Genomic DNA, 25,105 nt, shown 5'->3' on the forward strand with positions numbered 1-25,105 from the left:
CTTTATTTTTTTATTTTTTTGTGCAGCAGTGCCGAAGCATACTACATCAAGACGGTCCTTAATCATAACCACGCCTCCATCCTTCCCCGTCCCTATTTACAAACAATCACAAACACCAGTCTTCAGCGATGCCAAGGGAGGCTAATCAGCCTGTCTCCTGCTCTGACAAGCCCCGCCTCCTCACCTCACACCCTTGAAGCTGTGCTCACTAAGTGTTGACCTTTGACCTCCCCTGTGCCGAGCTGGGAACCAAAGGCCACCTGTTCTCTTCTGAAACCGGGGACACCCTCCTGTCCAGCCAGGAGCTGCAGCCACCAGTGGCACTCAGAGGTAAGCAGTGGGGGTGGGGGGGTGGGGGGGGGGCAGGCATTTGCATTCCCAACTGACTCCTCCTTTATGAAGGACTGAAGGCAGCTGTGCATTTAAACGGCTACAGATGTGAGCGGGTGTTTAACCCTCAGGTCTGAGGGACCTACTACATAGTTTTTATGAAATCAGATGAAGCAATAAAGTTACTTGCACAGACCCTCCACTGCTTCATAGTCAGAAAACCAAACTATTGCCTTAAAGGGACGTAGTTTTTTTTTATGCATGTAAACGCATTAGTCTGGCTAAAGCACCCACATAATGCGGTAGAAACTCAACTTCATCTGCATGTAAATGACTCAGTCGAGCTGATGCCACGAGACCGTGGAAGTAGTCTTCTGATAATTCCATTGTTACAAAGTAACATGCGTTACACCATCAAACAGTACAGTATCAGCTGTGCTGCCGCGCCGTTGTCCATTGCTTCACAGCCATCGTTCATATCCTGTTTTAACTCTGTCTGGCTCACTCCCGCCAGCATTGGTTTACTATTTGGGCAGCAGTCGCTCAGGAGGTAGACCGGTAATCAGAAGGTTGCAGGTTAGATCCCGGCTCCCATCAGACAATGCTGCTGTTGTGTCCTTGGGCAAGACGCTTAAGCCTCAGGCTTCACTTTATTTTACTATACACTTGAGTCTTTAGAGGACAAAACGTCCGCTGGTAAAAATGGCTATAAAAATGTATACAATAATATTTTTCTTCTGCTTTTTTTTCATCCTTCTGTTAAACTACTTCAGCCCTCCATCATTTTTAACACTTCAAATGCCAGTTTGATTACTCAGTCATTTCTGGAATTTATGGAGGAAAAAACACAAAAATGACTTATTTTCCCCCAAAAACAACTGTTTCTTCCTGGGGCATTTATTATAAATCAGGCTTAGTCATGTTATGAAATAACTGAAAAATAAAAAAATTTGCATCCGTAGTTTTTGTGTAGCAACAGATTGATCTTGGCGGACAAAAATGTCCCATTGACTTCCATTCAAACCACAGTTTTTCATCCTGTAACATCTGGAAAAAGTAATCATGCTTTCTGTGATATTAGTGTTTCATTTTTCACTAGTGAAATTTGTGATTTTTACTGTTCTTCACCAAATTCAGTTATTTCTCCATACGTGGCCCAGGTGAGAAAGTCTACACATTTCTTTAGATCTTCTGTTGTTTGTATTGAAGTCAAAAGGTCAACCTGACCTCTGATAAGTAGATAAAACACAGTTTGACTCTCTTACTGAACTTCAAAGTGTAGAAAGCAAAAACAATTGGTATGTTTATGCACGTGTCTGGAGCTCCAGCCAGGTGCATAAACATACTAAACTGTGGTTTGAATGGAAGTCAATGGGACGTTTTTGTCCGCTAGACTCAAGTGTATGGTGTTTTTTGTTTTTTTCTTCATAGTGTTCACTTGGTTTATTTTCAAAATTCCAAATTGAATTTCGAAATTTGTCCAGGGAGGTGTTTTGCAACAAAGATTTGTACCGTATGGTACGGCTGAACGATCTATCGTTTTTGGACCGAAATTCCGATTTCAAACAGCACGCTCATGTGACCGTCAACGCTATGGTTTTGGAGGTTTTGACTGATCCCGGATCAGTTTTGTAACTTTTTATTTTTTATTTTTTACATCCGGGGTTGTCGCCCTGTGTTATGTCGGCGGCAAAATCCAGCGCGGGGGAGGGGAGTGGGGTGTGCCATCCAGAGCAGAGCCCAACTCCAAAGCTGCCAGAGCTGCATGTTCAGGTTATTGTTCCTGTTTTACGTTCCCACACACAGCGCTGCTAGAGCCTATAATAATGGGACCGAAGGTGAGCCTGGGACAGAGAGAGAGAGAGAGAGGACGTAGGGGGTAAGGGAGAGAGACTCCTCCCACATCGGAGCAGGTTCAGGCTTATTTCTAAAGCTTGGTTTATGCTTCATCAGCGCGAGTGCGGAGCCGCGCACTTTAGTTGACTTGAAAGCTCAACTTATCTTTTAAAAATGGTTTGAATGTTTCTGATGGCACACGTTAGCTCAAACAAGCTAAGGTGTCAGAATGCTTGTGTCTCTCACGGAGTTGACATTTTAGTGAGGAAAATCAGACGACTTTGAAAAACGTGCAGCCAGCCTGCCGCGGTAATGCAGGGAAAACTGTGTGCATTTTTTTATTTAATACATTTAAAATCTATGTTTACTTACAGATTTCCTCCATGCATTTTTGGATAGAACATGTTTTGTAAAGCTCCTCTCTAGATATAAACTACAAGCACAAGTTGCTTCACAAACACATAAAAAAATGTAAAAAAAAAAAAAGATAATGGGAGAATATAATGGCTAACTGTTTTTATTGTATGATTAAATAAATAGTAAATATTAATGTGAATGATTTGTTGTACTAGATTAGAATCTAGACCATCTTTTCACCTAATCTACAGGGTGGCTTGGCAGGCTAATGCTGGATCTTTGTTTGCAGAAAATCGTGAATTGAACCGAAATCGCAATTTCTGCTAGAAAAATTGCAATTCAGTCTTTTCCTAAAATCGTTCAGGCCTACCATATGCACAAACAATGGTGAAATGGCATCCAAAAGAAAAGCAAAAAACTGCCCAAATGGACAAAAATGTCCCTAATGAAGCCTGAGGGTTAAACCCACCTTTTCTGCTGGTGGTGGTCGGAGACTGGTGGCGCCAGTGTTTGGCAGTCTTGTGTCTATTATTGAACCTCAGGGCAGCTGTGGCTACATTGTAGCTCATCACCACCAGCGTGTGAATGGGTAGATGACTGATTGTGTTGTGAAGCGCCTGGGGGGTAGAAAGAACCCTAAGAAGGTGCTTTACAAATGCAGGCCATTTACCGTTTTGGTGTTGCTAACCGGAAGAATACCGACACAAAAGGGCGCATGTTGCCTCGGAGTGGAGCGAACTTCATTTGAGAGTTCGGTTTTCTAATGTACAAATAAACTAGGATAATGGCTCCCGGTTAGTTGACTTTGATAGACCTAGCTTGAGTTAGTAGTGCATCTCTCTGTGATGGCTGCTATTGTGTTTATACTCGTAACCAGAAGTCTAAAATAAATGTTTGTGTCGTAAAATATTTTTATTGGGGTGTCAGTCATTTATTACAAACTATGGTATGGTACATAATTCTCAGAAATTATCAATCAATGAAGTCTTTAAATTCTTATATTATCTAAGAAATAACTAGAGATTTAGTAACAGAAAATACTAGTCCTGCTTTCCTTTAAAGCTGTTTTTCTAAACTCTTCTGACTTTAAACCTTTTTTATTACTGTATATTTATTCCAGCTGTTTCTAACATCTTCTCACATTGTTTTCCATCTCTGCTTCCCTTCGAACCTTGACAGTCTCCCGCTTTCTTTTTCCAGGCATGGCTCCCATTCGGGATTCCGTCAGCCACTCTCCTAACCAAACAGGTGACAACATATTGTCTTCTTTTAAAAAATACTCCTCCTTTGCATTTACTGCTCTGTCAAAGTGCTTTACTTTTGCTTTCTGCATAGAAAAGATCCAACCTGGACTTGACCTTGTCCAGTGGTGTGTTGTACTCCCCTCTCGTCAGTGAGACTGAAATGAATTCATGAAAAAGTGTGTGTTGAAGGGTGCATAAGAAGACCTGGTGCAGGCATGAAGTAGTGGATAGTGACTGAAAAATAACAAAGGCAAAGCTAAAAACACCATTATTATGGGCCTGTGTCCTTTTAGTTCTGTGGCTCATAAATAAATAAGTTATTAATACACTCAAACACCTGAGTGTGATTTATACTTCTGCGTCGATCCTGAGACATTCAACGCCATTATACGTTGGCGCAAGGGCTCTCCAACGGGCTTACAGATTGAGACATGCCCAAAATATTAAACATCTGTTAGAAGTGAGAGACCGCAAGCTTGTGATTGGTCAATTCAATTCAATTGTATTTATATAGCGCCAAATCCCGACAAGAGTCATCTCAAGACACTTCACATAATAAACATTCCAATTCAGGTCAGTTCATTAAGCCAGTCAGGAAAAATGTTTCCTATATAAGGAACCCAGCAAGTTGCATCAAGTCACTGACTAGTGTCAGTGACTATACAGCAATCCTCATACTAAGCAAGCATGCAGCGACAGTGGAGAGGAAAACTCCCTTTTAACAGGAAGAAACCTCCAGAGGATCCTGGCTCAGTATAAGCAGCCATCCTCCACGACTCACTGGGGATCGAGAAGACGGAACACACACACAGACACACACACACACACACACACACACACACACACACCAAGCAATGTGTCCATGGTTACACCGTGATTGCTTAGTAAATATTCTATTTGGCGAGAGATAAACTTTCTTGTATTTATCCTAGTGAATCTATTGTTAAACGGGTAAACTAGTAGTAGCACACCAACGTCAAGGAAAGCAAAAAGTTATTATCAGGAGAGGGAGAATGTTTAAGTGTTTAGCAGCAGTGTGCTAGACGATGGTCCCCTCCATGAGGCCACCACAGCTCAGCAGAGCATCGTTGTAGCTTCTTCTGGGGAGAAAAACACTTAGAGAGAAAAAATAGTTAACAGCTGAAATTGCAGAAAATAATACAGTTAAAGAGCAGATTGTAGAAGAAAGTAGTAGAGTGTGAAAAGTGGTCAGTGTGTCCTCTAGCAGTCTAAGCCTATAGCAGCATAACTACAGAGATAACTCTGGATAATCTATCCTATTTAGATGGAGGCATGTTGGAGGCAGGACAAGGGAGAGCCGTCTTTACCGACTCTACACTCCACCTCCCTGTACTCTCCCACTTGTCCAGATCTAGGCTAACATCAGATTTTAACCATAAGCCCTATACAAGAAAAATGTTTTAAGCCTAGTCTTTAAAGTAGACAAGGTGTCTGCCTCACAGACTAAGGCTGGGAGTTGGTTCCACAGGAGAGGAGCCTGATAACTAAAAGATCTGCCTCCCATCCTAATTTTAGATATTCTGGGAACCACCAGTAGACCTGCAGTCTGAGAGCAAAGTGCTCGGTTAGGAACGTATGGAACAATCAGATCACTGATGTATGATGGACCTTGATTATTAAGAGCTTTATATGCGAGAAGAAGGATCTTAAAATCTATTCTGAATTTAACAGGCAGCCAATGAAGGGAAGCTAAGACAGGAGAGATATGATCTCTCTTTTTGATTGTCATCAGAACTCTAGCTTCCTGTAAATTTGTCAACAGCTCCATTAAAAAGTGAAAAGACATACAGGTGCTGGCCAGTAAATTAGAATATCATCAAAAGGTTGAAAATATTTCAGTAATTCCATTCAAAACGTGAAACTTGTACATTATATTCATGCAATGCACACAGACCAATGTATTTCCAATGTTCATTACATTTAAATTTGATATTCATAAGTGACAACTAATGAAAACTCCAAATTTGGTATCTCAAAAAATTAGAATATTCTGAAAAGGCTGAATATAGAAGACACCTGCTGCCACTCTAATCAGCTGATTTACTCAAAACACCTGCAAAGGCCTTTAAAAGGTCCCTCAGTCTTGTTTTGAAGGCACCACAATCATGGGGAAGACTTCTGACTTAACAGCTGTCCAAAAGACAATCATTGACACCTTGCACAAGGAGGGCAAGACACAAAAGGTGATTGCTAAAGAAGCTGGCTGTTCGCAGAGCTCTGTGTCCAAGCACATTAACAGACAGGCGAAGGGACGGAAAAAATGTGGTAGAAAAAAGTGTACAAGCTCTAGGGATAACCGCACCCTGCAGAGAATTGTGACGACAAACCCATTCAAAAATGTGGGGGAGATCCACAAAGAGTGGACTGCAGCTGGAGTCAGCGCTTCAAGAACCACCACGAGGAGACTCATGAAAGACATGGGATTCAGGTGTCGCATTCCGTGTGTCAAGCCACTCTTGAACATGAAACAGCGCAAGAAGCGTCTCGCCTGGGCCAAGGACAAAAAGGACTGGACTGATGCTGAGTGGTCCAAAGTTATGTTTTCTGATGAAAGCAAGTTCTGCATTTCCTTTGGAAATCAAGGACCCAGAGTCTGGAGGAAGAGCGGAGAAGCACAGAATCCACGTTGCATGAGGTCCAGTGTAAAGTTTCCACCGTCAGTGATGGTGTGGGGTGCCATGTCATCTGCCGGTGTTGGCCCACTCTGTTTCCTGAGGTCCAGGGTCAATGCAGCCGTCTACCAGGAAGTTTTAGAGCACTTCATGCTTCCTGCTGCTGACCAACTTTATGGGGATGCAGACTTCACCTTTCAACAGGACTTGGCACCTGCACACAGTGCCAAAACCACCAGCACCTGGTTCAAGGACCATGGTATCCCTGTCCTTGATTGGCCAGCAAACTCGCCTGACCTTAACCCCATAGAAAATCTATGGGGTATTGTGAAGCGGAGGATGCAATACGCTAGACCCAACAATGCAGAGGAGCTGAAGACGACTATCAGAGCAACCTGGGCTCTCATAACACCTGAGCAGTGCCACAGACTGATCGAGTCCATGCCACGCCGCATTACTGCAGTTATTGAGGCAAAAGGAGCCCCGACTAAGTATTGAGTGCTATACATGCACATTCTTTTCATGTTCATTCTTTTCAGTTGGCCAACATTAGAGAAACAAACATTTTTTCATTGGCCTTTAGAATATTCTAATTTTCTGAGATACCAGATTTGATGTTTTCATTGGTTGTCACCTATAAATATCAAAATTAAACGTAATAAACATCGGAAATACATTGGTCTGTGTGCATTGCATGAATATAATGTACAAGTTTCACGTTTTGAATGGAATTACTGAAATATTTTCAACCTTTTGATGATATTCTAATTTACTGGCCAGCACCTGTATAGCGGTAGACCCAGAACAGATTGTAATGAAAATGAAGGACAAATTTGGCCGTGTTGTAAAGTCTCTGAAATATATAAACACATTAGTAATCGTGGACTGGATACATGAGTGTTAATGTGGCAGGATACCACAGAACAGCACTACGCCGTCAATTGTCCTGGCGGGGATTTGCTTTGCAACGCTTCGCTGCCTGAGCAGAAGTTTGCATGTGAAAAACTTTCCGACACTCCGTGTACGTCTCTCTGTTGCGGAGTTGGCGGTCAGGTGTACATCAGGCTTTACCTGAAAATCACTATCACTAACCTCGCGCAAAGTTTACTTTCTAGAATCAACTGAATTGTTGCTGTGAAGTTGCTTTTTAGTAAATATGGCGTAGTTGAGAGTAAAACCTGGTTTTCTACTGTGAAGATGTTGTTTTGGTGCCAGACCCTGAGAGTGGAGGAATACTATAGCGCTTAAGATCTCTGTGGCAGAATGAGTGTGTTTAAAAAAGGAAATCATTATTTTGTGGAGTCTGTAAAGTCTAAATTTAGAAACATGTCAGGTCTGAATACTGATGATCTCATTCAGTTAACATACTGGATGCCTCTACCTGCTCGTCTTTGCCAACGACTGCCGTCACTTCCTTCATCCTCCCTCTTTTCTGATTCTGTAACCATCCGTCTCAAGCCCTCCAAGCTCCCTTCCTGCTGACAGTCGTCATCCGCCTCATTGAATCTTAGTTAATAGCTTTGGCAGACATCAGAGTCCTCCAGTGTTGACAAAATGGTGACAGCTGTGTCCGGACTTAGGCCTGGCAGTAACAACACACGTAGCATTTGGCTGGAGTGAAAAGCCTAAATGCAAAAGAAAAGCGTGAATGTGGGGTTTAACGTAGAATATACGTTTACGGTATGTAAATGGAATTTTGCTTGATGTAGGACCTTTAAGTGCAGCTGTTTCTTCTGGTTCTGGGGACATGATGAAATTTTTATGCTAATTTGTTGTACTAGAGATGTAACCGATCTTATTTAAAAACGGCATGTTTCTGTTAATTTAACCGCTGGGTCTACCTATTCTCAGGTTTGGAGCATCCTGGCTTGGACTCGCAGTATGAACCTTCTCCCTGGTCCTCCGGCTCCCCGTGCAGCAGTGACACGAACAGCAATTGGGGCAAAGTCTTAGTGGACGGAAGTACAGACAAATCCCGTAACGCTTGTTCAACCAGCTCCTGTGTCTGGCCTCCTTCCTCTTCTTCGTTTTCCTGCTCTTCCTCTTCGTCATCTGGCTGTGGTTCAGGATCAGATCCTGAGTTGGCGTCAGAATGCATGGATGCAGATTCTAACTCTTCAGTTGGCTCAGAGAAGAACCTCAGCACGGTTGCCACAGCAACAGTAATGATGATGTCGGCAAATGCCTCTTCCTCTGTGTCTTCTACAGCTTCGTCCCCCTCTTTCTCTCTGGTGACTCCTCCCATGATGGTTGGCGTTACTGTGAATGGAGATGGCAACAATCATCTGGGTGGAGGTGTGGGAACCATCAGCAGTGCAAATAATGGAAATATTATATCTGGATCCTCACACTACTCCATGGCTGGGCCCAACAGTATTGGCAGCAATAATATGAGTAACCACAACAACAAACTGGTCACCACCAGTGGTGTCTGGGGCTCCCAGCCAGGCAGCAACATGAATACCACGGGCAGCAGTAACACCTATATCAATGGTGGGTCAAACCCAAATGCCAATCATGGTTCCTGGCCTCAGAATCCAAGTCCAGTGAGCCAGAGGCAGGCTCAGGGGATGAGCTCCAAACTGGGTGTGGTTCCTCAGCAGGGGTCCTTGCTGGGCTGGGGTGGCATGGCAGCCCCAGACAGCAGTATGATAGAAGACACTGAGATGGATAATGGTACATTTAGCAGCAAGGTGTTGGGAGGCAGCAACAGTGGAAGTGGTGGTCTGCAGCCTACCAACCTCAACACTGAATCCAATGGACCAAATAACACTATCATGATGAATACTACTACTACTAACACCACAGTGACCTCTAGTCCACTGGACTCTACCACCTCACCCCAACTAAGCGGGGATTGTTCCTGGGGTTCCATTGGAGGAGGAAATGGGGGGCCGTTGGCCAATGGAAACTGTTCATTAGCTCCCCAGCACCCCCAAGGAGATACTGGGGCCTTTGGTAGACCTTGGGGCGCAGCTGCTTACCCTGTAGACAAGGGTCCCCTGAATGCAGACACTGTGAACCCCCAAATCTCCTCTACTGCTGCTTTCAAGAGTAATAATAACCACAATAACACTGGGGCCGTACAGTGGGACCAAGGACCCACCAGTAACCCAAACCAGCCTCAGAGTAACTTGTCCTGGTGCGTTGGCTCTAATCAAACACCGGGCTCTACGGGACAAACACCAGGAAACGGAAACCCAACTACAATGGGTCCTCCAGCAGGGATACCTCGACCCTGGGGGAGCAGCGCGTCCTCTTCCTCCTCCTCTTCATCATCTTCCACATCTAACAGCAAGATGTCAAATGGAGAGTGGGGATCAACAGCTCCTTGTAACAGCAATTCGGATGTGGGAAGTCAAAAAGGAAGTTCAGCCAATAACGGCTGGAAGAGCCTTGAGGATGACGCTATAGGCATGGGTGGAGCAGGGGGTTCTGGGGGAGGCCAAGGCCCGGGAAGCGTCATTGGAGGCTGGGGTCGCTCTGGAGGAAGTGAAGGCAGCGCAGAGAGCTCTGGGGGTCGGTCCAGCTCAGACAGAGACAACAGCCAGTCTAAAGGAGGAAACCGCAGGAAAGTTATCCATACCACACCAATACCACCACCTCTGACCCACGCCGAAGTGGACCCAAGGGTTCTGTCCAATACCGGATGGGGACAGACGCCCATACGGCAGAACACCGCCTGGGATGTTAACACTCCTGCAAAAATCCAGGATCTCAGGAAGCAAAGTGGCGTAGGCTCTGGCTGGAGCACCGCAGCCCCGGCAGCTCCATCCCAGAACTCTGGAGGTAGGAACGTCACGTTATTGTCTTAAAAGCAAAAGCTTAAATTAAAAAGCCAGCAAGAAAATAATCTGTCTTGTGTTTGATTTGCTTGTAGGTTGGGGGGTTGGGCCCAGCAGCTCAGGCCCAGGTAACGGAGGTTCTGGCTGGGGAGAACAGAGACAAACATCTGGGTGGGACACTAAAGGTCCCTCTAATGGAGGAGGTGGAAGCAGTAGCTGGGAGGATGAGTCCAGTTACAAGAATAACAACAGTAACACCTGGAACAACAACATGAAAGATGAGAGGTAACTAATGTTTTAGTAATGATAACAAATCCAACTTTAAATGATTTTCAGGTTCTCTGATCACTGTGGTTCTTTGTTTAGGTCCAATACATGGACCAATACTCCTAAGGTGCAGCAGGGCTGGGGTTCCGGGAGTGAGTCCTGGGGCGGGAATGTCGACGGTCCCAGATCGGGGTCCAGCAAACACTGGGGAGAACCTCAGAAAGGTGGAGGTTCAGTGGGCTTGGACAGTGACAGTGACCGGTCCGGCTCTGGCTGCTGGAGTGAGCCAAGCAGAACCAACACCAGCAGCAGCAACGCCTGGGCTGGCAGTGGAGGGTCAAATGCTCCCGACCAGAGCACTCCAAACCCGGGCTCCAACTGGGGAGACTCGGCCACCAAACCCAATCCTCAGAATAACAGTAAAGGCTGGGGCGAGCACGATAAGAACAACCACGGAGCTCAGAACTGGAGCGAATCCGGTTCTAAACCTTCCAACGAGTGGGGGAAAGACCCTGAGCCCAGGATGTCCAGAGCCAACCAGGGTTCTAACAAGCCCACGGGTACCTGTAATTTAACAAATACTATCTTAAACAACAGTTTTAGATAAGATGATCTAATGTTTTCCATTTGGTCTTTATTAGGCTGGTTGGGAGGTCCGATGCCCACAGTGGGTCCCAAGGAAGAAGTTTCAACTGGATGGGAGGAACCTTCTCCGGAGTCGATTCGTCGGAGAATGGAAATCGATGATGGAACTGCAGCTTGGGGTGACCCTGGTAAACTCCACCATGATCCTTAAGAAGAGCCTCGCTATTGCTAGATGAAAAGAATAATCAGGTCATCAGCTTTTATCAGATGACGTTATGGTTGCATTACTTGGTGTTTAGGTAAATACGGCGGTGGATCTGTCAACATGTGGAACAAGACCTCTCGCTCCGAGCAGGAAACCACGGGCCCGCCCCAACAAAATCAGCCCCACTCTGCACACAACTCCGTTCAGCCCATGCAACATCTCAACCAGGACAAGAGCTCCGGTTCGGGTAGGCTGCAACTACTGCAGATACTAAACCCGGTCCATGTAATCAGCTCTCATGCCTATGATGTCATAACTCCAACTTCAGGGGCCAGATTTATAAACCTGACACAAAACAAAGCTAATTATTAGGTCATTTTACTAAATGAGTCACACCTCTTGTGTTGGTGTATTCTTCAAAGCAACACTAAATGAGTTTCCTTCTTCTCTGCTCTACTGGTTGAAAGAGGAATTGAACCTGTCATAAATAACCCTGCTGCAACTAGCGCAAAAAAAAAATACAAATGCTAACACGAGCCAACTGGTAGTAAAGTAAGACACACAGTAAAAAGATTCACACAGTTGAACAAAAAATGTTATTACTTTCAAGTCCAATAGCAACAAAGCCAGGTCGCAATCGGCCTATTATTTTATTACCACATCCTGCTCCCTAAAACTAGCGGAGGCAGCGTCACAGTTCACTCTGGTTTTAGCTCTTTGCAGGTTTAAAACATTAGTGTTAAAAACTAGGGCTGAAGGATTCTGGAAAATAATCTAATTGTGTTTTTTTTTCCTTCAATATTGCAATTGCAATTTAATTCACGATTATTTTATTTTTCAACTAACAGAAGCAAAAAAAATCTATGTAACTTGTACTGAATATAAACAAGTTTATGAATCTACATATTTATCTACCTATCATATCAACAAGTATATTTGTCTACATATACATAAACACTCACAAGTAAAAACTAAATTTTGTATTTGAAGGTGCAATGCTTTGCAGCCAGGAGCACATCCCTTGAAGGAGCATAGGTATTGGCGTCAACTGTGAACATTTATTTTCAGGAAAGAAGTGTGTCCCGTTTATTGAAGTCTTTTGTGTTTAGAGTTTTTGACGTCTTGTCCATACAGAGCTTCCGTAGTTCAGTTACGTCCATAGCTGCTAGCCAAAACTCTGTGTAGTTAAAGTCTCTTACGGTTTTCTAGTTACTGAAATATCTGTCTGTACTTATTTGATTGATGGCAGTTTTTACTTTTTATTAAGACTCCAAATGTAATCATTTGACACGTAATCTGCGATATTAGCATTAGCATCCCTATGGGTTTTTCCATGTATATTAGCATTGTGCTAACCACTCGCTGCCAGTCAAATCGCAGCCTTTGCAATTAGAAAATCTCCTTTTGTCACATCTCAATTTAATTGCATATGCAATAATCGTTCAACCCTTTTAAAACCCCTTTAGTGCTGCTGTAACACCCAAACTAGAGGCAGACTGATATGTTTTTTTAAGGCCGATGACGATTTTTAAAGGATTTTGTTGCCAATGGCCGATATATATATATATATATATATACATATACATATATATATATATATATATATATATATATTTGGCACAGCGCGTTGCCCCCCCGAGCGCAGGAGCTTGTCACCTGCTGACAGCAGGCTGCTGTCTTTTCCGAGGACTGCATCTTGCCGGTCATTATCACGTGACAGCGACTAGTCGATGACAGGCATAAAAAGTCACTATAGTGAAGTCGACTAGTTCATACAACCCCTATATGGTCCCCAGTGTTCTGCAGCGCACGTTCTCTTTGAACTTGATATCAAATTTTCACCTCCTCTTCGTCTCCGCACGGTTAAAGTTACCCTCGCGGTCTATCACTGGCAAATCAAAAGTGAGACGATGACACAACCGCCCCCCGTACTTGCTTGTTACCACATTCCACCCGGCCACAATAAGAGACCGCCCATTATTCACCTCCGCCGACTCCGACACTGGCCAAAATATGAGACCCGGCCGTTAATTGAATACAGGCCTGTATTAGAGGATTCACGGTATACATATATATGTATGTATATATATATCAGCCTCTGTATATCGGTCGGCTTCTAATGCAAACAAAATTATTGGATTATAATAAAAACCAACCATTTGGTGTTTTAGTGTGTATTTTTCATAAACCAGACAGCTGTCTAGAAGACGTTGCATGTGCAACTAAAGCATTAATGCCAGGACCACCTGGTATTTTCTTGGTTGTATCTAAAAACCTTCAATCTGACAAACCTTTAGTCCCTTTGTTTTTTCTTGTTGCTTTTGTGTACCAGATGCAATTTTCCTTTCATCCTCCTATCTTTATTTATTTTGTACTTTTTTTGTTGTTGTGACAGTTTAATTATTTCAAAATATATTTAAGTCTTGACATGCACATATTTCATTGACATAAGGTGTAATTAAAGCGGTTTAGTAATTCAAGCACATGTCTGCTGTTTGAAGAGTTTGAGCCTTGAAGGAATCTTCTGTTTCTACAAGGATACATTTGGAATCAGGCAGCAATGTACACAATGCTGTGCAGAGTTTTCACAGGATAAAACCGATCCCCGCCTCGGGGCTCGTTGAAAGCCTGATGAGTCATTCCTTTGGTATGCTAACAGCATCAAGTTTTCCTTCTCTCTCCTTGATCGTTTTTTCTGGTTCACTCGCCACTTGTAAGAGAATCGCACACACTTTTGTTGAGTTTCAGTTGAATTGAGGAAGAGAGGCCATGAGGGGCAACGGGGGATGTTATTGGGTGTTCAGTTAAGGTTGAAAACAGGAGGCGGCTCTAGTGTGGAAAGAGATGTAGGCATGGAGGAGTTGTTGGTGCTCACGGGGGAAGTAGTGTTTGGATGTGTTGAACTGAAGTCTTCTGTGTTTTTGTTGATTCTATTTGAAGTTATTAAAGCCATACGATGAAACTTTTTCATATATTTATAACATTTACTTGAGCCAGTATGTGCTAAAATTACAAGGTTAACGAAAGGACACTCAGACCCCCCCGGCTCTCTGTGGCCAGAATACCACACTTGCAATATCCGAGTTGCCAGTCCAGTCCCTGTTGGATTTAGTAAAGTGGAGCTGACATGCCTTGTGCTGCAGTCTGGTTCCAGCATGTTTCCTGCATGTGTTTCATTTAGTGATGAACCTGTTGACACTAATGAAGGCTGTGGAGACATTTCAGCTGTTACATTAACTCATTCACTGCCAGCCGTTTCCTGATCAGAAAAGCCCTTCGCTGCCAGCGTTTTTCAGCGTTTTCACAATTTGTTTTTTTTTTTTTAGAGCCACAGAACGTTGCGTTCTATGATGATGTCAACGCCAAAACTAGCAAGACAAAAAGTAGACTCACCCCTTACATCAGGAAGTATCCGCACGTTTCAAGCGTTATCCGTTTTTTTCATAATCCGTCTTCGAATTGCGATCGGCAGAAGCTTTTCCGGTTCGCGCCTCAATTTTTTTTACAGCAGAGTTGAGGTGTTAAGGAGATAAGTTTCACTTTTGCTTTCACTAATGGACACTAGGGGGTAGGGCTGGGCAATATATTAACATTTTTAAAACATCGATTTAATTTCAAACCAGAAACCAGATGACTTTATATCGATATAACTTGACTAGCCACTATGCTAGCAACTAGCTTTCTCGGTCTCTAAGCGGCCATTACCTGTATTGTCACAAGTCTGCTCAATCAGAAAATCTCTGGGTCAATGTTCTGCCCAAAACTTTGCATTTAGCTTTGTGGCTTTTAGTATTTTGGAGACGATCGTGTGTGTTTTAGTGAGCCTTTTCGCCGTGGCTGCCAACCTGAGCTTTGTCTTTGCCAAAGCCCTCCCTCTGACCAATCAGGATACAGCTACGGAGAGCAGTGAGGTGCAAGTTGAGAGCGTAATAAGGAGTGTAATCCTGACTAGAGGGTGCATGAGATAAGGACGCATCATGAATTTAGCTTAACACGATAGATATTTTTATCACGACAAGAAATAGCCAGAGAGTCCGAGTCATTACAATCTGATCGCTGATATGAATCAATACTGTCAGATTCCAGCCACGTTTGCCCCAATAACTAAAAACTGCACGCTGCATGACCCCACGAGTGTAACCCTCAGTAGATGCAATCACGTCATCAATTTAGCGCAACGTGATTGATTTTTTTTCTCTGTACAAGAAATAATTTCTTGTAATATTTTGAATATGAAATGGGTCACCTCTAGATATACTTTTAATTATTCTACATTAATTATAAATATATAATAAGTGCCTTGAGACATCTCAACTGAGATGGATGGGTAGATACTTTATTGCAGACTCATGGTCCAGTTTATGTTGAAAACAGTTAGAAATCCCGTATAAAAGTGAACCATGCAAGACACATAAAGATATGAACCAATGTGTGTGTGTTAACAGACAGCTGTACCAGTGTTTCTAAAGCTCAGACTGATGGAGAATGGGCACTAGGGCTGGGCAATAAGTCGAAAGTTTAGCGTTATCAACATTTCTGACATATCAAGGTCATTTTTCCCATGTCAATAAACCTGATAATAAAAAAATGAAAAGATGTATGTAGGTTGGCTACGTTCATGTCCCTTTAAGAAGCTGTACCACCTGTGACTCGACGTAATTCATGTGACAGCCCCATCTAGTGGACAACTTTTGTTTCTGCGCACACCTGTAGTTATCGTCCATTTATCGTTATCGAGGCAAAGTCATCAATATATCATGATATTGATTTTAGGCCGTGTCACCCAGCCCTAATGGGCACTAAGGTTAATGTGTGACAAGAATAAATAAATTTCTATGCATTTAACCTGCAGATTAATTTATGGGTATATTTTCTCAAGACCGAGTGAAGGAAGTTGACTCGTAAATATTTTACGTGAGGAAAAATGTTGAATGCATCTCTTTGTGCTGCGTGGTGTTTTGGGCACGAACTTGCCCACGAGTGTGTGCAGACCGACAGAAGGAACTTTAGAGCCCGTGGCTGCCCTATGATCGGTCCTATTTTTACACAAGTATCTGCAGCACCTCCCCCAACTCCTCCTGTAGAGAGTAAACACAGTGGGTTCGGGTGGTCGGCTGTAACCGGAGCCTTCTGGACCCAAACGGGACACGCGTGTGCTCACATGCGCTCTTAAGTGAACACTTATGTAACCAAACTAACGCGAGGTTTCTCAGGAACGGGGGGGGGGGGGGTTATCGTTGAAATAAAATCAGCTTCAAGTCCTGAAGTTTTATGTATTTATTTCTACCAGAGATGTAAAAATAATGCCACAACTGAAATGAGTGCCTCTCACCAACAGGTTGGGGTGAAGACTACAGCCAGCATAAGGACTCGTCCTCGTGGAGGGAGCCAGCAGCTGGGCCTCCTGTGACGTTGGACAACGGGACGTCTGCTTGGGGAAAGCCCACGGACAGCAGCGCTGCCTGGGAGGAACCCAGCAGGAAGAGCCGGGAGTCCGTGTGGGACAGCCAGCACAAATCTGGTAACGGCTCTGAGTAGAATCCTGGGGCTGCACGGTGGCGCAGTGGTTAGCACTGTTGCCTCGCGGCACGAAGGTTGCGGGTTCGAAACTCGGCTGCGGCCTTTCTGCGTGGAGTTGCGTCTTCTCCCCTTGCATGCGTGGGTTTCCCCCACAGATCACAGCATGCCCTATAGGTTATAAGTTGTAAGTCACTTTGGATAAAAGCGTCTGCTAAATTAATAAACATAAAATAAAAGGATAGTCATTTTTTATTTCCAGTCATGCATACTGCAGAGTGTTGATGTTCACCTTCTCCATGTCTGCTTTCTTCAGGGCCCAAGCCCATGGAGACGTGGTGCAGCGATGTGTCCATGAGCAACAGCTGGGATCAGGAAGAGGAGGTGGAGATCGGAATGTGGAGCAACAACCAGCAGGACAACCGGTCCCACGACCAGAACACCTGGAACTACAAGCATAAGACCTCCAACAAGGTTCGTCTCATCAACCCGCACATTTCTGTACCTCAGATGTTTATTTATTTTTTTTTTTTACCTGGTGATGAACGTTTGTGCTTTCCAGATGAGCAAACCCGTCACCAAACAGGATGACTGGAGCAAACCTTTAATCAGCCAGTTCAACAACATGAACTTCACAGTACGTATACACTTAACTCCCGAGCAGAGGCTCTTCTCTCTGAACGAGAGTGAAGGGGAAACACCTGGAGCCAGAGCAGGTGTCTGAGCGTTGACTCGTGTTCTGTGTAAACATTCGTTAAGGTTTCGGCTCGGTCAGAGTTCTCATTAGCATATCAGGGAGTTCCTACTATTTGACCTCCTCTGTTTTATCTTTGACCTTGCAGAGGGACTCTCCTGACGAGTCCATGAAGCTGGTGTCAGGGATGGCAGCAGACAAGCGCATGGACACGAGCAGCATGGACTTCAACGGCGGCGTGGGGAAGAACCCCGGGTCCCGACACCAGTTCCACAAGGAGTCTGCTGTGGATCGTAGTCCTTACTTTGACAAGGTAGCCGGCACCTTCAGGGCCTTCTGGGTCGTTCTCTGTCTTGTTGTGCCCTCTGGTGGTTGTTCTAACAAACTGCAGGAGTTCTGTTTTTAAATGACTGCGTCTGGACTAGTAGCTGCTGTTTTAGTGATGCGAGGTGGTGAGACGGTGTTAGTCATGCTTGTTTGGCTTTGCTGCTTTTGCTGTGACACAACTGCTGCTTGGTGATTCCTTTGTTTCCACTCTTGCACCATAAATGTTCTCTTCTCACCCACTGTCCCAGTCTTTCTCCTCGTCACTTTCCTCCTCTTGCTGTCACTTCACTTTTATAGTCATTTTTTGTTTCCCCTCCCCGTCTTTCTATGAAGCATTAATTGTTTTCTCGTTTCTCCTTTCCTCTCTGTCATCTGTCTGGCTGCTGATGTGCTTCCTGTCCCTCTGTGCTTGCCGTCCATCTGCCACGCACCCGACCTTTGCTTCTGCAGCTTTCTACCTATGATAGCCCAGCTCCTGACGAGCTCTCCTCCAGTCAGAGCATGGGCGTGTCCCCTAGCCGCTCCGCTCAGCCTGTCCCCCATCTCGGTTCTGGGCCTTACCCGTCCCGCTCTAATTCTGGGCCTTCTCAGCAGGTGAGGATGGAAGGACAAGGAGGTGTTCTTCTTTAGGTCCTGAGCCGGTTGCCAGACCCAAAAGCAAAATGTTTTATTTCAACTCTTTCTGGCCTTTTTGGTTTTAAATGTTTTGTGACTTATTTTCTCGGGTTTGTCTTTTTCAGAATGTAAACCCCTTGTTGGGAAGCAGCAGTGTAGCACAGGGCCGAGTCGGCCCCCAGGCACAGCCCCCACCTCAACCCAGTCTTCGCAACCAAGTGCCTCCACCCATCCTGCCCTCTCAGGTAGCGCACGCACACACACACACACACACAAACACACACTTCTTAGATCAGGAAGAATCGGCGTGTTTCTAGCGTTATCCGTTCTTTCACAATCCGTCGTCGAAGTGTGAGCTGCAGAAGCTTTTCCGGTTACTCCCAATTGATGGATTTTCTGCTTCCTGATCACGTGATGTGTGACACACACGGGTGAAAATCAGCGTTAGAGACGTGATGTTTATTTTCACGATGCAGAGGCTCGTTCCGACACCCCGCCCCTTTAAAAAAAATGCAATTGACAACTTTAGTCTCACACACACACACACACTTACGAGGCATTCATTCCTACTAGAGACCAGTGCAAATGTACTGGGGGGGTTGGGCTGGTGATCCATTTGATATGAATCACACCTTTAATGTTGTCGAACGTCGTATCCGATTCCTGAGCTGTAGTGGAGGTTGAACTAAACCCTGAGTCTTGTTTTCGTGCAGGTCCCCCCATCCCTGCTGAAGTACCCCGGAGCCAACAGTTGTCTGAACCCGCTGTTGGCTCCTCAGCAGATGGCGATGATCAACCAACTCTCCCAGCTCAACCAGCTAAACCAGATCAACCAGTTGCAGGTACAGAAATGAAGAAAACTAACAGTGATGGACTTAAAATGTGTTTTATTTTTCTGTAATTGTTTTTTTATTATTTCCACGTGCAGCGTCTTCTCCTTCAGCATCAGCAGCAGCAGAAGGCTCACACCCAGAGAGCCATGCCGGTGGGTCGTGAACAGGTGTCTACAACACTCGTTAGGCAGCAGTGAAGTGTGTCTGGGTTTCGTTTGGTTTCCCTAGACTTCCATTTTCTGCTTCCAGATGCGTCCAATGGACTCATCACCTTCACTGATGCAGCCTCCGCGACACCTGGACCCCTCGCTGCCAAAGCAGGGTCTGCCACTCAAAGCTTACCCTGAAAACTACCTGTCCCAGAATCCCTCTGACATGCAGAAGGACGCTGCCGCCATCGGACCCTTCAACAACTTCCCTTTAAGTACGTCGGCTTTTAACACTCAGTCCTATTATGGTCGTTGGCACGAAACCGACTTCCTGTCTCCTCCATCCCTTCAGGCTTGACCTCTAACCTGAATGTACCCCTGGACATGGGCGTAGGTGGTGGAGCCGTGAACTACAAAGAACCACCCCAGTCCAGACTGAAGAAACTTTGGGCTGCTGACCCTCTGGAGCAGAACAGCAAAACCGGTACAACCAAACAGAATTATACCTTTAGAAGCCTAATTAGACCATTTAAATCAGCGTTACCATGGTAACTGAAGTGGCGGGCTCTGTGTGCGACTGTCCTTTTATGTTTGTGCGTTTGTCCCACAGGTGCTATGTCTACTGGGCTGCGTCTGGAGGACTCTCCCTTCTATGACTTCCTGTCTCCTGGCCCATCCCCCCTGAGTCCTCCTGGCCAATCAATTGGCTCTGTGGGTGATTGCTGGCCACCCCGTGCCAACTCCCCCCCACCCCATGGAAACACTGTCACATGGCCCCCAGGTACATAAGCTCTCGCTGTCACACACACACACACAGACACACACACAGACACGTAACATGTTTTCTCTGAAAGCTGCTAACCGCTTTGGGGGCTGGTTTGCAGAGTTCCGGCCCGGCGAGCCCTGGAAAGGTTACCCCAACATCGACCCTGAGACTGACCCTTACGTGACCCCTGGCAGTGTCATCAACACCCTCTCCATCAATACCGTCCGTGACACAGACCACCTCAGGGACAGGAACAACGGTGAGTCACTGAGACGGTCTGCTGAGGCGACCCCGACCTTAACCGCGGAGGTGACGTGAGACTCTGCTCTTCCTCAGGGCCATCCTCATCACTGAACACCACGATGCCTTCCAACAGTGCCTGGTCATCCATTCGTGCCTCTGGCCACAGCGGCTCTCTCACCAGTACAGCACAAAGCACTTCAGGTGTGTTACGCGTGTGGAGAGCTCACGGTGACCAGAGAGAGTTTAAAACTAGAATCTGATCTGTAACCGACCTTTCTTTGTGTTCTGACCTGTTGTAGCTCGACCCAGTGAGTCAAAGTGGTCTCCTGGTGGTGGTTCTGTATCCAACTCCTCTCTAGCCCACGAGCTTTGGAAGGTCCCCCTGTCTCCCAAGCCGCTGCCAGTGCCAGCGCCCTCCAGACCACCGCCGGGCCTCACCAGCCAGAAGCCCAACCCTGCCTCCTCTGGCTGGGACGGCTCTACCCTGAGGCTGGGGGGCTGGGGCTCCACAGAGTCCAGATACACACCTGGTGGGGAAACACAAGATTTTCTCTTTGTAATGGATACATGTAGACACTTTTAGTGTAGGTAATCATCCACATGCCTCATTGCTGCTTCATTTAGGAAAACACATCTAGATGACTGAGGTCTGTTATTCCTGTCACTCCTGATGGACTGGAGGCTTTTTGCAAATGTGCAAAAACTGCTTCAGTTTAGTCATAAAAATTTCAATTTGTTTGCATTTTGTTCAGATTTTATATTTAAATAGTTCGATTTTTTTATTCTGTTTTATAAGCCTCTGACCCCTCTCAATATGACATCACTTCTGACTGTAAAGCCTCGTTTATAAAAAGCTGAGCGGCGTGAGGTAGCGTTAAGCCTGCCGCACACGAGAGCAATCGGCAGAGCTAACGGCCTCGAACGACCGCGTGCTCAGCAGATCGCTCACCGCGTGCGCCTGATTTTCACTGAGTTTTCTGCCTCAAGAGACGCTGAGCCGAATATCTGACCAGCCAGATTTTTTCGCCTCACGGGGGGTAGAAACTCGCCTACCGAGCTGCCGGCTGAGCTGAAATATTCTAGTGGCCAATCAAAGTGCATTCTCCGCTCACATGACCCCAAGATGTATTCTGATGCAGCCCCTCTGTCTGCGTGTCAGAAAAATAAACAAAACGGCACCTTGCGGAATGATGGGCCCACTGTCGAAGGATCCGGGCGGCGTTACTGTCGGAAGGATTCTGGGTCTTATTGGCATACTTTCCTAACCTTGAAATGCCGGTGGCGGCAGCGCTTCATCAACAAAAAAAAAGTAGAGGCATTTCCTCCGTTTCCAGCTTTCCAGTTTATTTTCCGGCATACAGGCAGGGGGCTGCCATCTTGGAATCATGTGATCAGAGAACTTGCTTTGATTGGCCACTAGAATAGTTCAGCTCAGCCGGCAGCTCATGTAGTGCGCACACGGCGAGTTTCAACCCCCCGTGAGGCGAAAAATATCTGACTGGTCAGATATTCGGCTCGGCGTCTCGCGAGGCGGAAAACTCGGTGAAAATCAGGCGTACACGGTCATTCGAGGCCGTTTGCTCTGCAGATTGCTCTCGTGTGCGGCAGGCTTGGTTGTTTTCCAAGTGGTCAGACCGTGGTGGTGATCGTGTCCTTTTTACTAAAGAATGGCGGTAAAAGGGGGTATGGGAGCGGCCTCTGCACTGATACAAGCTTCAGTCTGTTGTCTGTCCTCCACAGTGTGATCTGAGCTCCAGCTCTAACGTAGAGCAGCTCCTGGGGCTCTACGTTGCTCCAGTTTATCGTTCGTCTCAGCTGGTTCTGTTTACAAAAGCAAAACTTACACTGGTGCTTACTTTCATTTTCAATGTTGTAGCCTTCTGGAGCTCAGCAGTACCTCCCCACGTCGCTGCAAGGCGTTATCATTCACAGGTCGGGCGTAGTGGTAATATTACTACCAAGCCTGTCGGAACGAATGCCGTAACATTCCTGCATCGCCATGTTGCCACTGCGCGTTCATAAGACACTGTGGCTGCAGTGTTATGCTGATTGTTTATGATGCTCCACGGTGTGTTTTCTAAAAATGGCTTAAGAAAATAAATGTAGACTGGTTCCTGGCACCTGCAACAACTCAGGCTGTTTTCAAGGGATTTTATCACACAAACTTCTTAAAAATGTCTCAACTTTCAGCGAGCTAGAGCCCACAACTCTGTAGGAAATGGAAAACATTTATCTCCTGTTAGAATGTAGTTATCAGGTATAAACATGAGGTTATCAATCAAATCAAAGATACTTTATTAATCCCAGAGGGAAATTAGAGTTTCAGTACACACAATTCAGAGATCAGACATACATGGGCAAGACACATGACAAGAAATGGTGACTGTGGTCATTCGCAACCCTGAGTTGCGCTACCTTAATAGAGATAAGACGGTAACATGAGGATTGGTTCAGGTGGAGGGAAAAAAAGGCACTTCAGAGTTACCCTCCACCAGTGTGTGTGTGTGTGTGTGTGTGTGTGTGTGTGTAACGTTTCTCCTTTTGCAGATTTCTGATCCCATCACTTTGTGTCGGCAGGTTCCAGTTGGGGTGAAAGCAGCAGCTCAGGGAGAACCCAGTGGCTTGTTCTGAAGAATCTCACACCTCAGGTACCCGCTGCAGTGAAACGAGCACGTTCCTGGGTTTTTCCCCTGTTGGGTTACGATGTGACATGTGACGTTCTGCTGCTTTGTTTCTCAGATCGACGGCTCTACCCTGAGGACCCTGTGCATGCAGCACGGCCCTCTGATCACATTCCACCTCAACCTGCCACATGGTAACGCTGTGGTTTGCTACAGCTCAAAGGATGAGGCTGCCAAGGCCCAGAAGAGCCTGCACATGTAAGAGCGTCCAGCTGTAGACTTTGCTCAAATGTAGCTTAAAGAGCAAGTCACCCCCTACCAGAGTATTACCCCACTTCTACTTCATGTTTGAAAAATGCAACAAATGCTGTTGCCTAGCAGACCGAGAGGGCGGAGCCACTAACTCATACACACACAGGCTCACAATGGCATTGTGACATCATATGGTACCAGCTAACATTCTAGGGTACCTCTCAGCCAATAGCGATGGCAGATTTAAATTCAACTGCAGTGCAGAGTTTTTACCTGACAACAGTAAAACACCGACAGTTTTAGGCAGAACATAAAAATTTTAACTAAAATGCACTAAAGTGCATAAAATATTAACTACACGTGTCTGCAGCATGATCAGACATGCGTTTATATAGTTTATCAGCAAAAAGGTTGATTTGGGGGTGACTTGCTCTGTAAGAGTTTCACTAAAAAACAGATTTTTTCTTGTTTGTTTTTAAATCTGATCAGTCACTCTGCGTTTAACGTGAAAATAGTCTTCTGCCCATATCTCCTGCATCTGCCACCGATGGAAAGTAGACGGGGAAGCCCTCGGGTTAAAAAAGCCTGTCAGATCAACGTCACGCCTAAAATGGGCATTTATGGACTCGCCCATCTTGGTTCGTGACGGGGAAGGCTGTTGGTTTAGCATCCAGGAAAGAGTGTCTAAGCTAGTAGAAGCTAACCGTTAGCGTTAGCAATTCCACAAGGTTTGTGTGGAGATGAAACCTCAACGCTGCAGAGCAAACGGTCTGTGGTCGAGTCGGTAGCCAATCCGAGGTGAGATCTCTGAATATCAGGAAGTAAGACTCCTGTCCTCTCCTGCTACCCCACTCCTCTGGCTACCATCTACTTCCTGAAACAGGAGCACCAGAGCTTTTTTCCCCAGAGGTGGGCTCAGGAGCCATTCGTTTTTACTAGACCACTGCTAGTGTGTTGAACAAATGAGTGAGAGCTTCAGACATTGCGTCTTCTTTCTGATGCTGTTTTAACTAGTGTGGTCAGTAAAATGTGATTAACTGTCAGGTTGTTGCTAACACGGTGAATACTGATGTTTCTGGCCTCTGGTCCTTACAGGTGTGTTTTGGGGAACACTACTATTCTGGCTGAGTTTGCCAGCGAAGAGGAAATCAACCGTTTCTTTGCACAAGGGCAGTCTTTGGCCACTCCCTCCTCTGGCTGGCAGGCCATCGGCTCTTCTCAGAGCAGGATGGATCAGTCTCACCCCTTCCCCAGCCGTACTTCCGAACCGAACCAGTGGGGCAGCGGCTTTGTGCACAGATCCTCCCTCTGGGGCGGCTCCAACTATTCCAGTAGCCTGTGGGGGAGCCCCAGTGGCACCGAGCCAGGGGGGATCAGCAGCCCCTCTCCAATCAGCTCCTTCCTCCCAGTGGATCACCTGACTGGGGGCGGAGACTCCATGTGAGAGAAGGGTCAGTAGAGAATCGTTAATCGTCAGAAGAAAAATGAGAAAAAGGAAGAAAAAAAAGTAGTTGTAAATGCAAAAGGCACTAGTTGGACTCTTTCTCACTTACAAGATATTCAACAAGACGGGGTTTCCCCTGTGGAATACAAGTTACGTTTCTCTTTCTGCACATATGTCCACTTTGTTTTAGCCCAAAAACATATCAGTCGGAATACTTGAATCATGCAGGCCAATTCTATAATGTGAACGGATGGATTTTTGCTTCCAGGTAGTGCTCTTTCAGACCGAAAAAAAGCTTCAGTCAATTCATTATTATTATTATTACTATATATATATTTTTGTTTCATTCGTCATGTTTATTTGAATTCCAATTCCTTTTTATTTTTAACGTTTTCATTTTAT

General features: G+C 45.4%; 1 protein-coding gene across 2 annotated transcripts; it reads left to right on the forward strand.

The window, feature by feature from the left end:
* Nucleotides 1–95: 95 nt before the first annotated feature.
* LOC107376402 (trinucleotide repeat containing adaptor 6A) lies at nucleotides 96–24,744 on the forward strand. Of its 2 annotated transcripts, XM_070542814.1 has the most exons (24): nucleotides 96–330; nucleotides 3,724–3,771; nucleotides 8,252–10,189; nucleotides 10,281–10,470; nucleotides 10,552–11,012; nucleotides 11,094–11,225; nucleotides 11,337–11,489; nucleotides 16,581–16,763; nucleotides 17,076–17,233; nucleotides 17,322–17,396; nucleotides 17,602–17,766; nucleotides 18,231–18,374; nucleotides 18,521–18,640; nucleotides 19,109–19,237; nucleotides 19,324–19,395; nucleotides 19,478–19,652; nucleotides 19,730–19,861; nucleotides 19,988–20,158; nucleotides 20,262–20,402; nucleotides 20,480–20,587; nucleotides 20,686–20,916; nucleotides 22,964–23,034; nucleotides 23,126–23,265; nucleotides 24,355–24,744. In XM_070542814.1, the coding sequence occupies exons 2-24, from the start codon at nucleotides 3,726–3,728 to the stop codon at nucleotides 24,701–24,703; spliced, it is 5,484 nt and encodes a 1,827-aa protein (XP_070398915.1). In that variant the 5' UTR covers nucleotides 96–330; nucleotides 3,724–3,725; the 3' UTR covers nucleotides 24,704–24,744. The 2 variants fall into 2 exon arrangements, with proteins under 2 accessions (XP_070398915.1, XP_070398916.1); XM_070542815.1 differs by lacking the exon at nucleotides 18,231–18,374.
* The last annotated feature ends 361 nt before the right edge of the window (nucleotides 24,745–25,105 follow it).

The sequence above is a fragment of the Nothobranchius furzeri genome, chromosome 12, assembly GCF_043380555.1.
Source record: "Nothobranchius furzeri strain GRZ-AD chromosome 12, NfurGRZ-RIMD1, whole genome shotgun sequence".
Taxonomy (NCBI): Eukaryota; Metazoa; Chordata; class Actinopteri; order Cyprinodontiformes; family Nothobranchiidae; genus Nothobranchius; species Nothobranchius furzeri.

Bases quoted from the DNA above. Each gene is read 5' to 3' on its own strand.
- LOC107376402 (XM_070542814.1), top strand. From the start codon at position 3,726: ATGGCTCCCATTCGGGATTCCGTCAGCCACTCTCCTAACCAAACAG. The intron at 3,772-8,251 runs GTGACAACATAT...ACCTATTCTCAG, and splicing joins CCACTCTCCTAACCAAACAG to GTTTGGAGCATCCTGGCTTG. The intron at 17,397-17,601 runs GTACGTATACAC...TTGACCTTGCAG, and splicing joins TCAACAACATGAACTTCACA to AGGGACTCTCCTGACGAGTC.